This window comes from Acinonyx jubatus, chromosome C1 (assembly GCF_027475565.1).
Source record: "Acinonyx jubatus isolate Ajub_Pintada_27869175 chromosome C1, VMU_Ajub_asm_v1.0, whole genome shotgun sequence".
Taxonomy (NCBI): domain Eukaryota; kingdom Metazoa; phylum Chordata; class Mammalia; order Carnivora; family Felidae; genus Acinonyx; species Acinonyx jubatus.
The window spans coordinates 210,151,747-210,166,766 of NC_069381.1; the positions used below are offsets into that span (position 1 = coordinate 210,151,747).

General features: G+C 48.2%; 1 protein-coding gene and 1 long non-coding RNA gene across 21 annotated transcripts in view; one reads left to right on the plus strand and one right to left on the minus strand.

The window, feature by feature from the left end:
- Nucleotides 1-221: 221 nt before the first annotated feature.
- The window catches only part of LOC128314148 (uncharacterized), a 38,658-nt gene continuing 23,859 nt past the window's right edge, over nucleotides 222-15,020 (minus strand). For 3 of the 17 annotated variants that reach the window (XR_008295614.1, XR_008295615.1, XR_008295624.1), the window contains 2 exons: nucleotides 10,739-11,375; nucleotides 222-700 (listed from right to left, as the gene is read on the minus strand). Coding sequence is in view for 1 of the 17 variants with exons in the window: in XM_053215954.1 (XP_053071929.1) it covers nucleotides 629-700 (72 nt within the window). In the remaining 16 variants the exon portion in view is untranslated. Of the gene's footprint in view, nucleotides 701-9,814; nucleotides 10,021-10,456; nucleotides 11,376-11,829; nucleotides 11,965-12,353; nucleotides 12,486-12,983; nucleotides 13,381-15,020 lie in introns of those variants that run through there. The other 14 variants (XR_008295623.1, XM_053215954.1, XR_008295626.1 and 11 more) reach the window with 13 other exon arrangements.
- LOC106980998 (uncharacterized) lies at nucleotides 8,183-13,760 on the plus strand. 4 transcript variants are annotated; one of them, XR_008295632.1, is made up of 5 exons: nucleotides 8,183-8,505; nucleotides 9,922-9,956; nucleotides 10,269-11,265; nucleotides 11,886-12,463; nucleotides 13,388-13,760. It is a non-coding gene; the product is annotated as an uncharacterized LOC106980998 (long non-coding RNA). The 4 variants fall into 4 exon arrangements; XR_001431166.3 differs by having other exon boundaries at nucleotides 8,187-9,956; nucleotides 10,269-10,655; nucleotides 11,100-11,265; XR_008295630.1 differs by having other exon boundaries at nucleotides 8,184-9,956.

Genomic DNA, 15,020 nt, shown 5'->3' on the forward strand with positions numbered 1-15,020 from the left:
TCGGGGCTCCCTTTGAAGCATGTGGCTGATCCCCTTTGAGAAACAATCCTTCAGGCCCCATCTTTGCCAGGGATATATCTTTGGCGAAGCCATAGCCAATGGGAATTTGGGAATATATAAGATGGGTATGGACAGCTAATAGGAATATACAAAGTTCAAGAGACTATGAGGTTGGAACCAGATGGCTGAGAAATGTCTTCAGCTTACCATCCACACACAAGGACAATACCATTTCAGTTTACTCAGGGAGCAGCAGGAGGAGAAATGGATCATTATGAGGGCCACATAACTCAGAGATGGCTCCCCTGTGTTGAAGGAGCTCAAGATAGTTAGCCCACCGCTGTAATTGGATTGGGGCAGTAGGGAAGGGGGGTGTAAAAACTTAGAACACAAAATTTGGTGCCTAAAAGCCACAGGCTGATAAAGATAAGAGGAAGAAAGGTCACAGTCTTTGGATTTATTCCTCCATGCTGCCATTTTCCAGGATACAGTTCAGTTCGTTGGCAGGTATGTTTCAGAACACTTGGGGACAGGAAAAATAGACAAGCATGTAGTTTGGGGGAGTTCAGGACTGAGTAATTCTCAAGTGGATTTGCTCACATTGCCAGGATTAGATTGACTCCTTCACTTAGGCTGAGGGGTCGTAATGCAGAAGACATCGTTCCTCCCAGTAGACCATCTCAGCACATTCCACGGCATTCTGTCGGGAGAGCAGAGAGCTTCAGAACCATACCAGCTCTTCTAGAGGCTGGCCCAAAGGAAACATAGTGGGCAGAGGGCTGGCTGGAGCGGGGTACTCACAAGAGAGAGAATTGAGGGAATGGGGTGGACCACACTGAACACAGAAGGTGCTGGGTGGGTCTGTCATTCAGGGTCAAGATGGAGGAAAGGTTGCTGCTGCAGAACATTCAAGAAGATTTGGAATAGAACAGATTGACTGGAAAATAGGTAAGGAAAATGAATCTTAAAAAACAGTAAATCTGAAAACACCAGATGCTGAGGATATGTGGGAAATGGGTATTTTTAAACACTGTTGTTGGCAGGTACCCTGGGACCACGTGGCAACCCTCAGTAAGCTGAAGGTGTGCACACCCGGGACCCAGCCATGCTGCTCCTCGGTGTATCCCCACCGAGGTCTTTGGCACAGGTGTTCCAGAAAACAAGCACAAAGTTTTTTTTTTTTTTTTGAAGCACTGTTTGTAATAGCAAAAAAAGTGAAAACAATCTGTCTCTAGGCAAAAGAATGGACAACATGAACTCTAACTTGCTTGTGGGAGGCATTCTATACTGCAGTTAAAGTGAATGAACTATATCATCATGTATCAACATGTAAAATCTCAAACACATTGCATTAGAAAAGCAGGTTGCAATACGGTACACACGGTGTTTCCTTTTACATAAAGTTTCAAAACACATACAAATGGTACTCTTCGGTTTAAAAATGCCCTTGAGGCACCTGGCTGGCTCAGTCAGTACAGCATGTGACTCTTGCCCTCAGAGTTACAAGTGCAAGCCCCACTTTAGGGGCAGAGATTACTTAAAAATAAAATCTTTAGGGGCACCTGGGTGGCTCGTCAGTTAAGTGTTCAAATTTGGCTCAGGTCATGATCCCCTGGTTTGTGGGTTCGAGCCCCACGTCGGGCTCTGTGCTGACAGCATGGAGCCTGCTTTGGATTCTGTGTCTCCTTCTCTCTCTCTGTTCCTCCCCGGCTTCGCTCTGTCTCTCTCTCTCTCTCAAAAATAAACACTAAAAAAAATTTTTTTAGTGTGTTTATAATATGTACCAAAGACAGAAACATACATGGGGTGAATTTCACCAACCTCAGGGAAGTGGTTACCTTTGAGGAGAGAAGGAAGGAAAAGCCACGCAGGGATTTAGCTATTTTTGTAGAGCTTTATCTCTTTAAAATAAATAAATAAACTAACTAACTAACTAAATAAATAAATAAATAAATAAGGCAAAATATTAGCATCCGTCTAGTCTCAGTGTCTGTCTACAGATGTCGACCTATATTACATTTCACACTTGTGGTAGACTGAATAATGGTCCCAGAGATGTCCCTCCATGCCCTAATCCTCAGAATCCATGCATATCCCACCTCCTGTGGTAAATGGGCCCTCGCAAATATAAGTAAGTTAAGGATCTTGAAATAGGGAGATTATCCTGGGCCCAAGGTCATCACCAGGGTCCTTAGGGAGGCAGGAGAGTTAGTCAGAGAGAGGAGATGTGATCGTGGATGTAGAGGTTGGAGGGATGTGCTTTGAAGATGGAAAAAGAGGCCACTAGCCAAGGAATGCAGGCAGCCCCTAGAGACCAGAAGAAGTTAGAAAACAGATTCTTCCCCCAAGTTCCAGAAAAAAATGCAGCCCTGTCAGTATCTTGGTTTTGAACTCTGACCCCCAGAACTGTAAGGCAATAAATTTGTGTTGATTTAAGCCGCTAAATTCATGATAACTTGATATAGCAGCAACAGAAAACTAATACAGTGTCTTGGGGGGCATTGTTTCATAATTCAAAAGTTTGCTTGCTTTTCTTTTATGATGGTAAGTTGGGAGAAGAGCAGTAAAGTAGAGCCTAGGCCCTGTCTTCCTGTTCCTCCTCCTTTAGAGGAGGTTGAGCCATTGAGGAACCCTCCTCACCCCAGCCTCTGGAGTTTCTGGAAGCCCTGGTTGTCAGAACGTGCCCAGAGCTTTGGGGTGAGCCACACCCCGGGAGAACTTCCGGAGCCGGTTCCCTCCGTCCCTGGAAGGTAAAGCTGCCAGAAGCCCACAGAAATCTGAGGTGACTGCAGAGATGAACACGAGCACTGCGTGAGGAGCTCCCCCAACGCTCCCTGGCCCTTGTACTATCTCCTGCAGAGGCCGTGTGGACTGCCGGGGCGGGGGGGAGGGCAGCCAGTGCCCAGGGGCTTTGCCTGGGAGCGGAGACTCCAGTTGTTGGATGGCCAGGCACCCCTCCAAGGCCAGAAGTCTTATGCAGGGGGCTGGGCAGCAGCACTGTGCTAACAGGAGCCTGGACTTGGGTCAGTGCCCTCCCAGGGGAGTTCAGCAGGCGGCTGCTGCCTGAGATCTGATGGGTGCAGGTGTGAAGTCTGGCCAAGGGAGCCATTTGTTGAAGAGGTTGGCTGCAAGAGACACTGGTAGGAGAGGGGGCTGAGGGCATGTAAGGATCCAGAAAGACTTGTTTTCAGGAAAAGAAACATCTGGGTATATCTGTGTGCATGTGTGTGTGCATGTATGGGTAGGAGGGCTGTTGGGGGGAGAGACGTTCGGTTGGGGGGTGTAGGAGTGGAGGCCAAAGGCTGTGGAAGAGGCTTGAGGGTCCAGAACATGGCACAGGCAGAGGAGTGATCTTGGGTGGGAGGAAAGACGGTTCTTCTCTTTCCAGAGCTGGAAACTAGTTGAGAAAGACATGGACAAGCGTCTGGAAGGCATGACACCCCACCCACCCCAGAGTCAGCCTGGTGTGGGAGTGGGGAACAAGGGACGATCAAGAGGCTGTATTCACTCCATGTGGGTCACTTGAATTGTTTTATAGTAAAGATGTATTCCTGTACTACTTGTGAAATTAAAAATAAATTTAAATATATGAAACCCAATGGGCATCTGGGTGGCTCAGTCCGTTAAACGTCGGACTCTTGATTTCAGCTCAGGTCACGCTCTCGCCATTCACGAGTTTGAACCCCGTATCGGGCTCTACACTGACAGCGTGGAGCCTGCTTGTGATTCTCCCTCTCTTTCTCTCTCTGCCTCTCCCCTGCTCCCACTCGCTCTCTCTCTCTCAAAAATAAATAAACATTAAAAAATATATTAAACCCTATAAATATTATAGTTAGTTGTTCAGAAAAGTGGCAGACAGGTGTAAGATTCACTGAAGGGGTAGGATGGGGTTTCCGGATCAGACTAAGTATAGGGGCCCCTCAGGGGGAAAAGCTGAAGAAGTAAAGGGAACGTGTAACAAGTCTTGAGGCTGCAAGGCACCGTGGCCAGAGCAAGGACCCTGCTGGAGAGGAAATGGCAGCTGAGGAGATGAGGATCAGATGCTTCAGGGTCTCTGGGAGGCATTTTGAAAGCACAGACTCCACCCCCACCCTCACCCCTGAGTCAGGAAGCCTTCCAGGGGCTCTGGAATTCCCTTGCATTTCAACGGACTCCATTTCATTCATTCATTCATTCATTCATTCATTCATTCATTTTGAGAGAGAAAGATCAAGTGTGAGCAGGGGAGGGGCAGAGAGAGAGGCAGAATCCCAAGCAGGCTCCATGCTCAGCCCAGAGCCTGATGCAGGGCTTGACCCCACAAACTGTGAGATCATGACCTGAGCCAAATCACGAGTTGGACGCTTAACCGACTGAGCCACCCAGGCGCCCCTATATTTATTTAAGTAATCTTTGCACCCAAGGTGGGGCTCGAACTCAGGACCCCAGAGATCAAGAGTCACATGTTCTACTGACTGAGCCAGCCAGATACCCCCCTCTACCAAATTCCATTTTATTTTTTTATTTTGGGTTTTTTTTTTTTTTAACGTGTATTTATTTTAGAGAGTGGGGGAGGGGCAGAGAGAGGCAGGGGACAGAGGATCTGGAAGGGGCTCTGTGCTGGCAGCAGAGAGCCTGATGCGGGGCTCAAACTCATGAATCGTGAGATCATGACCTGAGCCGAAGTCAGATGCTTAACTGAGTCACCCACACGGACCCTGATGCGATCTGTGGACACCATCTCCTCCTCTAAAGGACTTCTCCCCCCAGACATGTGGCTCAGCACCATGGCTCTGGTTACCTGTGACCTAACCTGCAGGCATCTTCCCAAGAGCCTCCTTCCTGCTTTTCTGCCAGCTTCTCTCCACACAGCGTCCTCACCCAACTCCACAGACTCACTCAACCCAAGGTCCTACACACTCAGAATGAAACACTGAAGGGGAAAACCCTTCCATGGGTCACAGGGCCAGGGAGGGGCTGAGTTAACCCTCAGACTCACCCCAGCTGAGAATATTTCTTTTCTTTCTTTCTTTTTTTAATTTTATTTTTAAGTAATTTCTACACCCAGTGTGGGGCCCAAACTCATAACCCCAAGATCAAGAGTTGCATGCTCTACTGACTAAGCCAGCCAGTCGCCCCAGAATATTTCTTATCAACTGCAGTTTTTATAAGGTAGTAAAATACAAAATAACGGTCTAGTTGGCATGTTCAGAACTTAAATAAATACAACATAAAACAGGTGAGGGGGCGGGGCTTGGCTGACTCAGTTGGTGGAATAGGGGACTCTTCATCTCAGGGCTGTGAGTTGGAGCCCCATAAGTGTAGAGGTTACTTTTTTAAAAATCTTGAGGGGCACCGGGTGGCTCAGTCATTGGAGCGTCCGACTCCTGATTTTGGTTCAGGTCATGACCACCTGGTTTGTGAGTTCAAGCCCCATGTTGGGCTCTATGCTGACAGTGCGGAGCCTGCTTGGGATTCTCTCTCTGCCCCTCCTCTGCTCACATTCTCTCTCTCTCTCTCTCTCTCTCAAAATAAATAAACAAACCTTTAAAAAATCTTAAGGAAAAAAAGCAATACAATCATGGGTCTACAATTCTGAAAAAAAGGAAAAAAAATTAGAAACACATTTTTTTCCCCTTTTTCTTTTGCAACAGTACTGCAATGAGCATTTTTGTAGCCGTATATTTTGGACACCTTAAAGATTCCTTCCAGATAACTTGTAGAGGTAGAACTGACAGGTCAGAAGATACTTGTAATTTTAAAGCTTGATTTCTCTCCAAAAAGGCTGTTCCAATTCTTTCACATTTCTAGAAATAATTCAGGAGAAAGCTGCTGCCCAATAGTGGGCATTGATCTGCTATAATCTGATGGTAGTAAGGGGAAATGTTATTTTAAATGGTTTTATTTTGACTTCTTTGTATTAAGGAGATTAAACATTTTCTCTTATTTATTTCATTGTTTTTTTTTTAATTTTTTTTTTAACGTTTATTTTATTTTTGAGACAGAGAGAGACAGAGCATGAACGGGGGAGGGTCAGAAAGAGGGAGACACAGAATCGGAAGCAGGCTCCAGGCTCTGAGCAGTCAGCCCAGAGCCCGACGCGGGGCTCGAACTCACTGACCGCGAGATCATGACCTGAGCCGAAGTCGGCCGCTTAACCCACTGAGCCACCCAGGCGCCCCTATTTCATTGTTTTGATTCCTCTGCCCTGCTCACATCATCCATCTATCTCTTTGGTGCCATGTGCTTTATCAGAGCCCTTTGATGATGAGGGTATTTGCCTCTGTTGCCACATACATCTGGAAAATGTATTTTCCACATGTGTCTTTTGCCTTTAAATATGTTTTGCTGGTGGGGCGCCTGGGTGGCTCAGTCCGTCAAGCATCTGACTTGATTTCAGCTCAGGTCATGATCTCACAATTCGAGAGTGTGAGCCCCGCATCAGGCTTGGTGCTGACAGCACAGAGCCTGCTTGGGATTTTCTCTCTCCCTCTCTCCGCCCTTCACCTGCTCTCTCTCCCTTAAAATAAATAAATAAACTTAAAAAAATTTTTTAATAAATAAATATGTTTTGTGGGTCTTGACATATAGAAACTTTTCATTAAAAAATTAGATCTAGGACTGCCAGTCTGGCTCAGTTGGAAGAGCATGAACTCTTGATCTCAGCATCATGAGTTCAAGCCCCACGCTGAGTGCACAGATTACTAAAGAAAATATATAAACTTAAAAAAATTTAAGTCTAATAGGATTTGTTTTGTTTATTTCTATTTCTGTCTTGAATGTGGCACTCATCAATACTTCAGGTAATGAGGTACCATAGTCCCCCTTTATCCATGATTTCACTTTGGGTCTCATTACCCAGTCAACCATGGCCTGGGAGGAGGTGACCCTCCTTCTGATGTAACATCAGAAGGTCAACAGTAGCCTAATGCTAACGTCACAAGGCCTACGTCATTCACCTCACTTCATCTCATCATGTAGACTTTTTATCATCTCGTATCATCACATGAAGGGTGAGCCCAGTACAATAAGATACTTTGAAAGAGAGAGATACATCCACATAACATATATGTTTTTTTTTTCAAATTGTGGCATATTTTTATAATCGTTCTATTATCAGTTATTGTGGTTAATCTTTTACTGTGCCTAATTTATAAATTAAACTTATGAAATAAATCATAGGTATATATGTACAGGAAAAAACAGCATATATAGGGTTTGGTACCATTCACAGTTTCAAGCATCCACTGGGGGTCTTGGGAAGTATTCATTCCCCATGAATAAGAAGGGACTGCTGTATGAATAGTAAGAATAAAAAGGAATACTGAGAGAGGGAGATAACGTAAGGAGAGGCTGAGTGTGGCAAGATCCCTATTCGCTGTAGCCGATCCAGGTTCACACTGGAATTCCTGTCAGAGGTTGAGATGGAGGGATGGAGGAGGGAGGGAGGGAGGGAAGGAAGGGCAAAGGGGAAAAGGGACAGAGGAAGGACGGACCTGTATGGCAGGCGAGGGCCCAGCTAGACCCAGTGTATAGATCTGAGGATGTCTCCAGGGTGGTCCTGTCTGGTGATGGAACTGGAGTAAGTGGACTGCTGTGGCCAGGAAAACCAGATTATCTCATCCCAAAAGCCAACACTGTGTCTGAAACATCCAGAGGAGGGGACAGAACCTACATGGGGGGCTGTCCTTGGACCCAAGGGAGGGCACCGCTGTTTACTAGACAGGCAGTCTAAACACCACACCGGAAGTTCCGCATAATCAAGGTCAGATTGACTTTGGTCAAGGTGGCTGGGGAGACCAGGTCAAAGGTGAGTCCTCAGCTTGCCCATCCCTAAGAAGTGAGGGGTGCTGCCCGAAGGAGCTTTTACCTGTTGCTCACTTTACAAAGACTCCACAGTTGTTTTCCTGTTTGCCAAGTTCGAATTTTAAAAACCACTGAAGTCGGCAAACTTGCCTTTCTCCCACAAAAAGCTGAAAAACCCTCAAACATGGTTTGTCTGTGAATTTTAAAAATTGTTCTCTGAGGGGTGCCTCAATCAGCTAAGCATCTGACTCTTGACTTCAGCTCAGGTCATGATCTCACGGTTTGTGAGTTCAAGCCCCACATAGGGCTCCAGGCTGACAGTCGGAGCCTGCTTGGGATTCTCTCTCCTTCTCTCTCTGTGTCTCCCAGCCTCAAAACAAAAACAAAAACAAAACAAAAAAAAAGACCCTTAAAAAAAATTGGCCTCTGTGTTTTCACATTGTGTGTTTAGTGTTCTGCATAGTTGAATTTGAAAACAAAGGTCAGAAGCATTCTTCCTGACTAACTGTAGAAGTTTCAAAAGAACAGGCTCTGGCTAATACTAAGAAGTTACAGAAATAGACTGTTTGGTCACTGGCCGCTTAAAATGGAAAAGCCAAAGTTTTTCCGAGAGGAAACAAAAGGACGTGAGGAGTCTAGACTCTGACCACTCTAACGGTGTGTGTGTGACTGAGTGGGACTGGAAGTTTTGGGGGGCTTGCTCAGCACTCTCTAAATCCGGTAAGCATTTGGGGGTGCCAATGAGCAGGATCTTTAGCTGCACAGCTGTTTTTTTCCTTTTTTTTTTTTTTTTAAATTTTGAGAGAGAGAGAATACGTGCATGGGGGAGGCGCAGAGAGAGAGAGAGAGAGAGAGAGAGAGAGAATCTGAAGCAGGCTCTGAGCTTTCAGCAAGGAGCCCAATGCAGGGCTCAAACTCACGCTGTGAGATCAAGACCTGATCCAAGGTCGGGAGGTCGGTCGCTTAACCGACTGAGCCAACCAGTCACATCTCTGAACGAAGGCAGTTCTCGGTGGCGAGAGGGTGTGCCTGGGGCAGCCAGCCGGCTCCGTGGGATCCTGCCCCTGTGGAAACAGTATGAGTGTGTGATCCCAGAGAGGGTGTGTGTCCCTGGGCCTGGCATTCTGTGTTACCAGGCAACCCAATGTGTCTGGGTGTGTCCCCTCAGCGCTCACTCTCCTGCTAAAGTCTCCGGGCACAGCCTGCTTGGAGGGTGTCTGAGCTGTGACCATCCCCACCTGATCAGGTCTGTGACAGCCCCCGTGTCTAGCCTCGGTGAATACATGCACAAAAACACGAGGGGTGCGTGGCTCAGGTTCTCACAGACTGCTACCTCTGGATATTGTAGCTGAAACTAGAAGTTTCCATTTGGCCGTGTGTATGTGTGTGTGTGTGTGTGTGTGTGTGTGTGTGTGTGTGTAGACCCCTCTGTGTCTGAGTGTTGGACTATGTAAGGCTCTAGAAGGACCCTGCGTGTGGCTGAGGGTTGAGAGCTCCTCCAGGAGCTGTTGTCCCTCTCTGGGGACTGGCCTTGGGCATCAGGGGAATTCTGCAACAGTGATGGCACCTGACAGTCTTTTCACTGTCCTTGCAGGAATCTTTTGAACTCAGTATTTGGAACCAGCCCCAAGTCTCTTGGTACCGTGGGCAGCGATCCCTCTAGGCAAAACTGAAATGTCTGGAAAAGTAACAAGGCAGACCTATGAGTGCCTAAAACTGGTCCTTAAAGGAATTTTTCAGAAAGAAAAAAAAAAGGGATTTAAAAATATTTTGAACAAAGAAAGAGACATCTTTGAAATAATCAAAGCACTTTCTAGGTTGATTCCTTTAGAGTTCTGTTCTATTTTGATTCTTAAGAGGTCTATTTTAATATTAAGGAGGTAAAAAAAAAAAAAAAGAGTTCAGAACAGGAGATGATTTGCTCCTGCCTCACAGGGAGGTGGAGACAGTGTTGGGACAAGAACCTGATCCTAGGGTTCACCCCCCCCCCCCCCCAGGGTTTTCCCAGCCTGTTTCTGTTTCTGTTTACTTCTGTGTGTGTCTCTGGGCGTGTCCCCCTCTGGGTTGTGCACAAGCAGGCTCTAGGTGTGTCCCAGCTCAGAGCAGCTCCGCCAGCGGGGTGTTTCTCCCCTGCAGGGAAATTCCAGGGGGCAGTGCCGGCCTCAGCTGCGGTGAGACATTATTTCCTTGGGAGGAAACCGGATCTCGGCAGCCAGGAAAGAAACAGTTTCCATTCTGAGAGGGAGGAGAGGAGGGAGGAGGGAGGAGGGAAGTGGGTGGGAGGAGGAAGGGGGAGGAGGTGGGAGGGGAAAGAGGGTGGGTGGAGGGAGGGGGAGGGGGAGGGGGAGGAGGCAGAAGGGAGTGGAGAGGTGGAAGGAGAGGAGGGAGGTGGGACGGAGCCACCCCAGGGCCCACAGGCCCGCGGGCTCCCTGAAGCCTCCAGACACGGTTTAAATTTAGCCCTTCTATTCTGGTTCTTGCAGCTCAGCCTCGCCCCGCAGCCATACAGCTGGCCAGTTTCCCCGAGCACAACTGCTCCTCCAGACAAGGTAGAGGGCGGAATGTGTAAGCTTTTCTCCTGGAGAGGGCACCCCCCCCCCCCGCCGTGTCTTCTGGCCCTGTGGAATTAGGAGGTACAGAGGAATGGAAGAAACCCACCACCCTAACTCACATTCGGAACCTGGGGCCCCCATGTGCTCGCACTCCACTGACGCCACCCCCAGAAAGGATCATGGAGAGGAGGCCACGTGCTCAGCTGAGATGGGAACCGACCTAGTCCCGGTTCACTGGCTGGTGGAAACTCAGGCAAGAGAAGGAATGATTAAGGGAACATGCAGGAGGAACAGCAATGAGACATCATCCTAATTCCGGTGAGGCCACCTCATTCTGGTTTCTGCTCAGATGTCCCTTTCCTGACCACACCAGCCCCCACCTCTCCCTCCCTGCCTCTCACCTGCTTCCTTTTCTGCTGGTGTACCCGGCCATCTGATGATGGCATGTACACCTTTGTTTAATGGAAGATCCAGGAGAGCGGGGCTCGGCTTTGTTCACTGCCTGTCCCCAGCAGTGAAGTTGGCTGCATTAACTGAACACTTGCTCTGTGCCAGGCACTGTATCATGTGCTTTGAATGCGTTAAGTAATCTTAGCCTTACTGTGGTCCTGTGAGGGTTTTTACCCAAGTAGAAAAATGAAGCCCAGAGAAGTTAAGAATCTTGCCCAAGGACATAGGATTTGACCCTGGCCCTCTGTGCTCCTACACATGCCCTGGATCGCCAACCATAGTGACTTGGCCCTTTCCTCCACCCTCGCACAGCCTCTGCTGGGGGGACTACCCCGCTCCTTCTGCCCTTGCTGAATTCCCTGTGCCAGTCTCAGGAATGCTGAACCAAACCCCTAGACCCTGAGCACCCCCAACCAGCCTGGCCTTTGGACAAGGAGAAGAGGAGCATTCATACTGAAGGGATCCAGAATCTCTCACTGTGAGTGGTTTTTCCCGTACTCCCAGTATCTAAAAGCAGAGTCTCCTGGAAGGATTCAGCTGTCACCAGTCTCCTCCTCAGGAGATGGGCTCTTTCCACTGGAGAGAAATCTGCTTTGGAGTAAGAAATCACATAAGCAGGTATTGTCACAAGACTACCATATTTCCTATCTGTTTTCCTAAGGGCCTACTTATCTTTCCTAAAAGCCATTTGATGGGACACCTGGGTGGCTCAGTCGGTTAAGCATCTGACTCATGGCCTCACCTCAGGTCACGATCTCATGGTTTTGTGAGTTTGAGCCCCCTCGTCGGGCTCTGCACCAACCGTGCGGAGCCTGCTTGGGATTCTCTCTCTTTCCCTCTATCCTGCCCCTCCCCTGCTCATGCTGTCTCTGTCTCTCTCAAAATAAAGAAATAACATTAATAAATAAATAAATAAATAAATAAATAAAATCCATTTGTTTTCCTGTAAATGCCCTTCTCCCCCTCCCCTTCCCCTATGAGGATGGTATAGAAGCCCCAAATTCTAACCACCTCCTTGAATTACATTTTTCTGTGAACTCACATGTATGTATATGAATTTTAAAGTATCTCTTCTTTTGCAAATCTGTGTTTTGCCAGTTTAATTTGCATGTTCCCAAGAACTGAACCTAAGAGCGTACAGAAAAAAGTCTTCCTCCCAAACAATGCCAAGTTCAACCTGGAAGGAGAAACACCGGTGGTGCGATTTTTTCAGATGGAAGGGGACCCGCTGACCCTGACCATTTGTTGGCAGTCAGGATGGATTTGTGCTAATTTTTCTGCTATCTGATCACTGTACATCCAAGGTCACTATGATCTCTGCAACTGAGTTTCTTTCACACAGAGCGAACAGACACTGGAACCTACTTCCTCAATCTGACTAACATGCTTCCAGTTAAAAGGCCCACCAGGAAGAGCCCCTGCCCCCAGGCAGCAGGTTCACTGGCCTAAGAGGGCAAAGTGGGCACTTACTCTGGGGGAAATCACTGTGGTCTGCAGTGCAACCCTTAGCTCTATGGGCCAGAGGGGATCCCTTTGGCAAGACTGACTCACACTAATCAAACTCACCAAGCACCGATGTAAAAACCAGAATGCTATCTTCCTATTTTGCCGAGAAGCCTGCTTGGCCCACAAGATGCTTACGTTGGCAGGTGTGGATGGTCTCTCTTTCCTGCTGGGTGAGTCTGGCAGGAAACTATACTAGAATGAGAAGTATAGTGGGTGGGCCTGGAATCTATTGGTGTATCTCAGTGGCCCAAAGTGATGAAAGGGTCAGATGTCTATGAGAAGAAGCCCCCTGCTGGACGTGTGGTTTGTTGGGAGAAAGCACCCATTCTTCAGCTCAAAGCTTATTTCAGAGAATGGCATGTAAACCCTGATAAACTTGGAAACGGGAACTGCTCTTAGTGCAGGGACACAGGGCACCCATCCACCAGGCCCACCCCCAGGGAGCACTCAGACCTCTTAGCATCGTTCTGAGGTGTTCCCAGCCGGTGGCTGCTGGCCTGCGGACATATCTGGTGAGAGAAGCTGGGGAGGAGAGCTGGTTGGTTGCCAGTAGGAGAGTGACATTTATTATATAGAGCCCCATGGTTGGCTTGGGAAGACAAGGTTAATCTCTGGATAGACAGAGATCTTGAACCCTAGCACTTGGATTTGGGACACCACAAGTAGACTTCTACCCAAAGAGCAACTCACCCCTAGCCCTGCCCAAAATTTACCACGTAGTCATTTTTGGAGTTAAGGTACAATAGTCCTGTGAGACCCCTTTTGAAAAGCAAATCCACCTAAAGAGGAATACAGAATTCTTTCACCTAGGATCCTTGGAATTTTGTAGGTGGGTAAATGAGTTCTAGAACTACCCTGCAATTTCTGGCTATATCTGAGTACTCCTGGTTCTGTGGAAAGACATTCTTTTTCCACAGACTGCTTGGAAATGACCAGAGCAGTAAAAAGGAAAGAACCAGGAGGGAAGTATTTATATGTAGATAGAAGCAATTTTCGAGACAATATTGTTAAACAAAAAAGCCAGGTGCAGACCAGGTGCCTAACATTTAAATAAGAAAAGGCAGGGTTCCAGCTCACGTTCATTTTTGCTTTAGATGTGGGGAGCGGCTCTGGAAGGAAGACGAAGCTGGTGAAGTTTGAGGCCAGTGGGACGGGGAGGGAGAGAAGCTTCTCACCACATTCTCATTGCGACTTTTAACTAGTGGCCCATGTGCTCAAAGAACAATTGGTTTTTAAAAATCCTTTCGGGGGGCACCTGGGTGGCTCAGTCGGTTAAGCGTCCGATCGGTCAGGTCATGATCTCACGGTCCGTGAGTTCGAGCCCCGCGTCGGGCTCTGTGCTGACAGCTCAGAGCCTGGAGCCTGCTTCGGATTCTGTGTCTCCCTCTCTCTCTGACCCTCCCCCGTTCATACTCTGTCTCTCTCTGTCTCAAAAATAAATAAACATTAAAAAAATAATAAAATAAAAATCCATTCGGCCTGATACTCCACCACAGGTGCTCCTGCCTCTGGCTTCAAGTCCTAGTTCTGTGCTGGGCTGTTCACCTGCTCCCAAACCCTCATCACGGACCAGGCAGCACTACACATCTGCGGCGCAGGGACCCAGGGACCCTGGCAGGGAGCAAGTGTCGAGTGGGAGTGGCACGGAGGGTCCTCCAGCAAGACTTGTGGCACAGTCCATATCTTCACTTACACCTCATAATGCCCAGAAAGACTAGAAGGACCACAAGCATCTAACCAAGGCCATGGGGTTAGGGAAACTGAAGGACTCAAAAAAAAAAAAAAAAAAAAGTCTGCTTTTTGCTCCTTTTCCTGCTTCTATTCTTGCTAGGACTTGCACCCCCACCCCACTCTTCACATGCCTCATAACGCAAATAGCATATGTCCTCCTTGTAAAGGATGAGGAGTTCATGATTACTCTAGAACAGGTAATCTCTAAGGAAGGACCAGGTGAGAAAGACTGAAGGAAGACATCATATCTGTATTCCAGACCGCCCCCCCCCCCAACCTGCCCGCCACCCCGGCACAACACAGCTCACCGCCAAGACCCACTGGTTCCAAGGAATAACACCCGGGCCCTGTGTTCTAACTGGGTCCTGGATGCCTGAGACGACCCATATACCAGACCCAGGAAAATAGAAGGGGCTCTCCTTTCCTTTCTGAGCCTCCCAGACACTTTGTACACGCTCGCTCGCGCGCTCGCTCTCGCTCGCTCTCGCTCTCTCTCCCTTCAGTAAGCTCTGCTTTTACCTCCTGCTGGCTTGAGTTTGATTTCTATCCTGGGAGCAGCCAGAGACCCTCTCAGCTGGTCCCTCAGGACCCCCCCACCCCTGGGTCCCCAGACCTGGCCTGCTGGCATTACCCCCAGGGTGTCATGTGGGCCACCCCCAGCAGATGGCAGCATGTAGCTGACCTGCTGAGGAAGGGTGCCAGGCACACACAGCACCCAGGAATGGGGACTGGATGCCCAGAGAGAGGACTGGCAGGGTGATTCTGAGGGCAGGAGGTGCTGTGGACAGGACTGAGCAGGCCCCTTCATCTCTTCTGTTCCATAGGCCACTCTGGAGTCTGGTGAGACCCTTGGACCCTTCCCAGAGTGAGACTTTTAGTTGTTTGCTTTTAAGTAATCTCTACACCCAACATGGGGCTCTAACTCACAACCCAGAGATCAAGAGTCACATGCTCTACGAACTGAGCCATCCAGGTACCCCCAGAGTAAGATTTTTA